General features: G+C 32.9%; 1 protein-coding gene across 1 annotated transcript; it reads right to left on the bottom strand.

The window, feature by feature from the left end:
- Positions 1-1,813: 1,813 nt before the first annotated feature.
- LOC107487569 (two-component response regulator-like APRR2) lies at positions 1,814-7,943 on the bottom strand. The gene is made up of 12 exons (XM_016108229.3): positions 7,736-7,943; positions 6,850-7,007; positions 6,140-6,219; positions 5,842-5,908; positions 5,630-5,676; positions 5,362-5,439; positions 4,743-5,285; positions 4,141-4,281; positions 3,720-3,977; positions 3,570-3,638; positions 3,363-3,440; positions 1,814-3,060 (listed from the first exon to the last, which is right to left on the bottom strand). Exons 2-12 carry the CDS (start codon positions 6,977-6,979, stop codon positions 2,896-2,898), a joined length of 1,656 nt encoding a protein of 551 aa, XP_015963715.1. The 5' UTR covers positions 6,980-7,007; positions 7,736-7,943; the 3' UTR covers positions 1,814-2,895.
- Positions 7,944-8,552: the final 609 nt, after the last annotated feature.

The raw sequence follows: 8,552 nt of genomic DNA, 5'->3' as shown, positions 1-8,552 counted from the left end.
ATATATTTTGCATAATGATAAGATATAATACAAATTACTTGTAATTAGAAATAATTAAATTATTTTACAAAAAGTTGTTATATTTTTATCAACTTCATATAATTTTTTATACTATAGAATAGCCATTATAACCGTTAAATAAAGGTTTTCATATAAAATAAAAATAATTATAATATAAAAACATATATGAAAGTTAAAAGAGTAATAAAGATAATTTTGATATGGCATCAATTTAATTTTATAAAATTCAATATCAAGACACAAACTCAATATACTAAATCAACATTGTTTGAGTAGTTTTCGTCAGATTTGAACAAATTTAGTTGACAAAAATATTTAGATGTATAATGGAACCGAATTAAATATTATGTTCTCCGGGTTAAGCATAAATAGTTATATAGGAAGTATAAGGATATTAAAATAGAAAAAGTAAAGAAAAAAAATGTGTAGAACGCTATATTATGGCCAAGTTGATATAAAAAAAAAAAAACATAAATGACACAATTTAATAAAGAACCTTACGAGTATAATTGATGATAAAAATTTAAAGTTTGATGACTAGAATTATCTTAAAAAATAGCATTGGTTAGTTTTGTAGGGATATGTACATAGAATAGATGTCAATATAAATGAAAGCATTTTAATTTAATCACATTGAAAATTGAATAGAAAGAAAATTAAAAAATCTTGATGAGAATTAGAAATAATTAATGATAATAATTTGATCAATTTATATATTTAAGGCGTTTTATTTTAGAAAAAAGTTGAATAAAAGAGATTATAATATCTCACTCTAATAAATTTGGTGTGTTTGTTTTTTGGATTTTTTTTATGGTGAATCTAATAAACTTGGTTAGAAAGACTTTTAGTATATTAAATCCTAAATCCTATAACAAAAGTTCATCTTAATTAAGCCACAAAATGGACCCTTTAAAAAACTAACAGTGTAACACAATAAGCAATACAATTAAAAAATTATGAGGTAAACATTAAAAGAAAAAGTCATATAACAAAAAGTCAACCACCTTATTCATTCATATAGGTAGGCAAAACAATTTAATGAACAGTTAATTGAACCGAATTCAAGGTCTCACAAGTCACAAAATTGTAAAACAAAATAAATCCACAATACCAACATCAAAGTATTTCATTAATGTTGTCCAAACCCCAAAAAACGAGCTTCCTTAACACATCCCTTTAAACAAACTTGAGTATTATATTCTTAAGAAGCCACGCTTTTAAGATTTAACCATATATGGTAACCTTAATTGCATGCACAACTCATTTTCAAAGTTGTGAAAACAATAAATGAGGAAAAAACAGCATAGCCCCAAAATCCTTTTTCTCACCTTTTCATTTTTGTTTAATTTTAATACCAAGACCTTAGCAACACGTATCTTTTTTTTGTTGTCCATAATATTTCCAATAGAAAAAATATAGATAAATAATGAAAATATTAAACAATGTAAACAATGAATATATCAAATGTTCAATTCACTAGATATACGGATGACTATCCTAATACTAAGATTGAAGTGGATAATTTAAAATATAGTGTATTTTTATTTTATTGGGCCAATTTTAGAACCCATTGTTCATATTGTTCACAAAAATAAAAAATCATTATCTACCTAGTAAAGTCCCATTCAATATGACAGACCAATAACTACTTCATCATAAATATAGTTAATGGATTATTGCATGCATAAAGCAGAATTCGAATCTCCGACTCGATCAACTCAAGTTGGTTTTAGCAACACGTCTTTTAACATATTCAATTTAGTTTTGCATACAAACAAGAAAGGTAGAATCATGCGTCAAAGCTTGGACTTTTATTATCATTCACATTAAACATTATCCTATCCTATGAAAATGATATGAACCCCACTTTTACTTTATTAGGTACCTCTGTTCATGAGGCCCCGGATCCCCAACTACACCAACATACACACTACTTATCACCATAATAATAAAAACCTTATGGCCCCATTAAGTGTACATTTCACAAATCAGAAACTCTCACCACTTCTCCATCAATGTCATCATTATTGTTAGATTTATCAGCAGCCATAAGGGTCTATTTACAACCACAAACATCTTCAACAAACGTGGCCAGTTCACATCTTCAACATACACCTTTTTTCTGTGTTCTTCTTGTACGCGTGGAGTCTCACATACAATTGTCTTCTTATAAAGTTGATAATTGAAAATCGTTAGATAATTATTTAGTAAAACTTGTCAAATCATCTGACATTCCCAACTATCAACTTCACATGAATACAACTGCATGTAAGGTTTTACCTACTCATCATTGGTTAAAACTATGTTTACAAAGATTCATTCTAGATCATGAAAATCTACATACAATAAAAACATGACCAGAAACCTTCACTTGAGAGGTTCCATTCCCAACATGCTTTGCCAAGTGGCATATGGTATTGTATGACCCGACTTCATCGACCAACAACTCGGGGAGGGAGACAACTCCATGGATAAGGGGTAGGTGCTGTGCCGGGGACCACGATACATGGTTCCAACTTGCAGCCATTATACAAGGGCAGTTGAGAACACCTTGGAGATAAAACTTGCCAAAAGAAACACAGAATAACTAGACCAATCAACTTGGGAACTTGAATTTGATATCATTGGTCCATATCTAAAGGGGACTCATTCAAGGACCCTACTCACCAAAGAATTTAAATGCTCCCAAAAGAATAAAAAAGTTATTAACCTAAATTATTCAATACTCCACATTTCAATAATAACTAAAATGTTAAGCATTGAATAGCATGAGCAATATCTTTTTTTCTTATTAGTACTTTTTTTTATCTTTTACTTTTGAGAGCATTTGAAAATTTCTCCTATCTAGTGGGGTCTGTCAAGTGATTACACATGTCAGCAGGGTTTAGAGCCCTTAGAGTCAAGAGGGATGGGGGATATGCCTTGCCTGGAGAGCTCGGCCAACACGCTGTCCGTGGAAGGAGGCTTGAGGCCCAAGGGTAACGGTAGCCATGGCTTGCTTATTGCTTCCTTTACAACTTTGTCAACAACTTCATCTGCCTGCATGCATGCAAATAACACACACTGTGAGGGAAGAGTTCATATTAGCTGAGATATTGGATATTCAAGCATTGATTGCATGGTTGCTTTCATGTGAAGACATTTATGTACACAACTCAAACATCAATTGGAAAGTCGATACTAGAACTCACGTGATTCCGACCTAAATGAACACCCTAAAAAGTATTTTGAAAGATGGCTACATGCTTTATAAGACAACCATACATGTGTTTTTGCTACAAGAGAGAGTGTCATCACAACATGCTTCATAACATGCAACCAGTAAAAGAATGCATTATTACCGGATAATGCCCAAATGAACTTGGTGGCATGCCATATCTATAATCCGCTGATTTACCATTGTGCAATCCAGCCATATGCTATGTTAAATGGAAAGATGTAATTAGAAGTACAAAGAAAATTATGCAGATATGGTTACCTTAGTGACATTCAGTAATATCATTGGGAAAAAAAAAAAGAGTAAATATATTCACTTCACTAGTACTCACTTGAGTGTAAGAAAGGTAAGGAGCTTGAGTAGCTGGTAACACTGGACAACCCCATGCATCCACATGCACCTGCAATACCATGTTTTCCAGTATCAAACTGCATCCATAATTTCTTATAACCCACACCAACCAAGAAAGTAAATAAATTACCCCTGGAAAAGGCTTCCAGTGCCAATTTTCTGTAGGCCGCAACCAGGTATAACCAGGAGGTCCCCAAAACTGTGCACCGGTTGTTTGAGTTCCGGATTGTCCCCACATTGGATATACAGGAGGTGGAGACAGGCCATGATTATAATGATGTGGAGGATAGGCCATAACTGGCCTTTTCCAGCGCACGGTATCTCTTTGATTTTGCCATCTTCGATCTTCTTCCTTGGGCATCATTTGTCTCTTATGTAGTCTGTATTTCTGTTCAACAAAGAATTGCTAATAAATCTTACAGTGGATGATATAAATATATAATATTCTTTCCTTTTATCTTTTTTATTCTTTATTATCCAAAAAGAGATGAACATAGTTTGCAGCTCTGGAAAGGAATATGATACTTATTACCAGCAACAAAATTAATGACCTGAAGATGGCTTGCCACATTATGCCTAGTCAAGCCCTCCACTTTCATCAGCTCCAGTACGCGAGAAGGAATGGCTTGATCAATACCTAATTGTTCCACTGCCTGCACAAACTTTTTGTGCAATGCAGGAGTCCAGTCTACCTGAAATCAAAACCAAGTAACTAACAGTTCATTCGCATGATACGGTTAAAAAACTTGAAGAGCTTGATAACTAACTATGCCTTTTTTGTCCAATTAAGTGTAATAATTCTTTATGGATGTATACATCATTAACTACTTTGAGCTCCAAATATTCCAAGGAATTTCACCTTCACAAGGACAATTAAATTTATTTAAAACATGGAAATGAGATTTATTTATTCAAAGATATCAGTCTGAAATGTGATCAGAAGATTCTTACTTACCATCAAAGAGCAGTTCATATTTAACAATTCTGTGTTTCCATTATAAACCTTTTCCTCAAAATGGACATATGTTGTGCACATGATCTTATTTGAATGACTAAGAGATAAAGATTCAACATATCCAGATTACTGATAATTAAACAAAAGTTATCACAGTCATAAAAATGTTGGGAAAAACTTAGTCACAGTGCCACTTACTTTCAACTTCTTCCGGTTAGCTTTGTTTTGACAAGTATCACTAAGGACCACTGCTTTATTTGGAGATGTTATATTTCCATTGGTGCTTCTAAGAGACCTTCTATCATGAGGATTCAAAGGAACAGTACTTTCACCATTGGAACCATCAGCAACAAAATCCTCTTCCTGTTTAATTAGAGTCTCTTCAGGTTTCTGTGGTTGAGTACCTTCATTCAAATTCTCACTTGATGCTTCAACAGATTTAGATTCCCCTTCATGTTCCCCACTTTCTTTTTCATTCGAGCAATTTGTATGCTCTTGGCAATCACCATCATCCAGTAACCTTGCTCCCTGTTTTAATTGAGGTGTCGAAGGAGCCGGATATTTATCACTTCCGGCAGACTGCTCATGGTAATTATCACTAAACCTTGATATATTCTCTAAATCAATGGAAATTTTACTCTCAAGATGTCCATTTTCTGTTTGCAGCTGCAACATGGATTCTACAGACTCTTTAACCGGTTTTAGTGATTCGGACAAGACACTTGCCCCAGCATTGAATGCCTGCTTGAGATCAAGCACATCAGAAACCATTTCAATCATATTATGGTAAGAAACTTACATGAAAACATTAACAGACCTTATGAACCACATGCTGCCAGATATTTCTGAGTTTGTCCTCAGAGAGTGGTTTACATAGGAACTCAACAGCGCCAAGCTTAAAATATAAAATGGATCAGAGTCAAGAGGCATGAATACATCATCTGTGTCTGATTTGAATGATTTAAAATATATTGAACTAAAGAACAATTGACAACATGAGTCAACTAAAGATAATACTTAGTTAGCTCAACCAAAAGTATATATTTCCCATGAATAATTGTGACGAATAAAAAGCAACGTCTTACCGCAATGCACTTCATCATAGTGCTCAAGCACTGAGTATCTGAAGTCACTACATAAAACAGTGGATGTATTAATTGTTAGAAAATTACAAATAAACATTTCCTGATATTTCATGTTCCCTTTATTTGTGGGACAAAGGGTAGTTATAACTTATAAATAATTACATGAAATCGAGAAGTTAAATCGGTAATGTTGGTTGCAGTTTAATACTTACTGATGGTTGGCAAGTCCTTGGCATTCTCAAGAAATTTAAAGCCTCTCTGGCTGCTACTTGTACTCACCTGAAATGAAGATGGATCTATAGTTATACATATAAGTCATCACTTATTGCTAGCATTTCGCAAAATCCAATATAATGAAACTGACTACTTTGGTGGAAGTATGTTTTACAGCCTAAAGATTGCAAGCATCCTATTGGTTATTTTCTTTTCTAATTTTACATATTCAAATTATTTTCAGTTATTAGGTGATGATTTGTTATTTATACCAAAGGAATGGAGAAATCTTAGTACCTCCACAATGGCCACATGGAATCCTTCGAGCCTATTTGAAATTTCTGACAATGCTTCATTCTCATCGTAGAAGGTAGAAACTGTACAGAAACTTCGAATGTTACTTATGAAATTAAAGAAAAGAAACAAGCATGAAGGAAGCGAAAGCAGGGAGAGGCTATGTGAGTATAAGAAGATAACACTATCTGATAGTGAAACACTCAAGGTTGGTTCTTAAGACAAAATTCCAATTCAAATTAGTTGATCGAATGATTTTGATGAGACTTAGTTTCTGGGAACTTTTTATTTCCCATAGCAAATTCCCATCTTCTGCAGCCAACAAAAATGGAATAGATTCAGTAGTTCATAGAGTCTGGTTACCAAGAATTTCTTTATCATTGTTACCTTTCAAATTTGGACCACAATAGCATATGGTTGTGCAGCTTTAGCTGCTTTATACCAGATGTGGTAACATCAATCATCAAAAGTTGTTCTACTCAAATTTTTCCAACCTTATATGCAACTAAACCACAATTTCCGGAAGAATCATATAAGGACCATCTAAATTCTAAAGCAATGTCACTTTACAAGATGCCATTATTCTACATCAAGATGGGGCCAAATTCTCCCACCAATTGATGAAAATGGAAGTTGCTATGCAAAACCTCAAGTAAATGAATAAGTGAGGGCATGCCTACAAGAAAAAGAGGGGATCCATAAAAAGGTCTCACCGTGATAGTCCATGGCCTCAAGTTTGGCTCTTATCTCAGAAGCAGAAGTGCTGTCTCTTTCAAGGAGAAGAACCCTAAGACCCTTTGGAAAGTCCTTCCAACCATGTAAATCATTGGCAGTGCAAACCATAGCTGGTTTGGCATCATCACTCAATCCCCTAAACACAAGTACCACATATAAGTACTGTTCATTGAAGAAAACATGCCAATTCGTTTTGCAAGATCCATCAGATTCAAAAGCTTAATAGTTCAGGAGCTAAAATTTAATATTAAATACAGAACATAGATGATAAATAAGATCATGACGCAGAAACTTCCATTGAAAACTTTGAAAAATAAAAAAAAGTTTCTTTTTTCAACCACCCAAAAGAAAATCTAATAGGTAGGAGATAATAATGTAGAATACTAACATGCCCTCTGAAGTCTGAAGAAGAAGATCATCAACCAAAACAAGGTTCAGTTTAAGTATCATAAGTTCTTATCATGCAACAAACAGCTCGTGAATCACAAAAGTAAAATCATTTCCTCAACAACTAAAAATAGAAAACAAGACCAGTACAACAAAGAGACAAGGATCTCATTTGTTGATAATGGTATCACAGAACAGCAAAGAGACAAAGATGAACCCAGGTAAGATCTAACCAAGAGAAAGAAGAAAAACTTCAAAATTCAGAACCTTGAAGCTAGAAAAAAAGAGAATGAAGCAGCTCAAGGTGGCACATTTAACATGCCATGCACACAACCATAACACCCCTTAAAAAAAGGGACAGAAAAAAAAGGAGCAGAGCCCAAAAATGAAGACTTTAAGAGAGAGGGATAACGAGCATGCAAATGGGAGAGTGGAAAAACTAGAAAGGTTCATCCTTTAAGCGTTGTTAGAAGATACCTTGGATGAAAAGAAAATGCCCCACCAATTCTGCAGCAACAAGTTTTACTCTTTCTTGCTCCTCTAACTTATTGCATTGATATTAACAAGGAGAGACAGAGATTAGAGAAGAAGAGACTACAGAGGGGAAGAGAGAGAGAGAGAAGGAGAAGAGAGAGGTTTAACTGCGGTCGTTGAAGTGTGTCTGTGACTGATTACTGAACAGTTCCCATCGGTTCTTAAATCACCACACAATCAGAATACTCAAATTTAAATGCTAAATAAAAGTCCTCTTTATTATTCCCAATTTGCCCTTACATTTTACCATGATTTAATTATGTATTTTTACATGTACCTTAAAAATATCAATTATATTAAATATACATTAAAAATTAATTATTAAATTAGTTATTTATAAAATATATATTCAAATATAAAAATATATCTAAAATCAATTAAATAATATATTATAATATTTTTATTTATTAAATAATAATTGTTGATTCTTAAAGAAGGAGATGCCGTTTTTTCTTCAGTAACCCAATCAATAAATGGCAATATGGCATGGTGACTATTAAAGATTGATTATGTCCAATAAAATACATTAATATTTTAGTAAGTGGAAATCATTTGTGTATTTTTTTCTAGCTTTTTTTAAAAGGCCATGTTAATAAATGTTCTGAAAATATTAGTTAGAGATATTATAAGTGAAATTCTTTTATAGAAAAATATAAATTAAGTATTAAGTTTTTAATATATGTTGTGCATTAGAAAAATTAAAATTTCTCTTTTTGACTCTTTAATCAATATTGTTGTGGGCTTTTTAGCACTTTTTCAC

Source organism: Arachis duranensis, chromosome 5, assembly GCF_000817695.3.
Source record: "Arachis duranensis cultivar V14167 chromosome 5, aradu.V14167.gnm2.J7QH, whole genome shotgun sequence".
In the NCBI taxonomy this organism is placed as follows: Eukaryota; Viridiplantae; Streptophyta; class Magnoliopsida; order Fabales; family Fabaceae; genus Arachis; species Arachis duranensis.
The sequence above is the reverse complement of the archived record's forward strand: the minus strand, read 5'-3'. Positions and strand labels throughout refer to the sequence as shown.

Bases quoted from the DNA above. Each gene is read 5' to 3' on its own strand.
- LOC107487569 (XM_016108229.3), bottom strand. From the start codon at position 6,979: ATGGTTTGCACTGCCAATGATTTACATGGTTGGAAGGACTTTCCAAAG. The intron at 5,909-6,139 runs GTACTAAGATTT...TCTTCATTTCAG, and splicing joins TCCATGTGGCCATTGTGGAG to GTGAGTACAAGTAGCAGCCA. The intron at 5,440-5,629 runs GTAAGACGTTGC...TTATATTTTAAG, and splicing joins CTATGATGAAGTGCATTGCG to CTTGGCGCTGTTGAGTTCCT.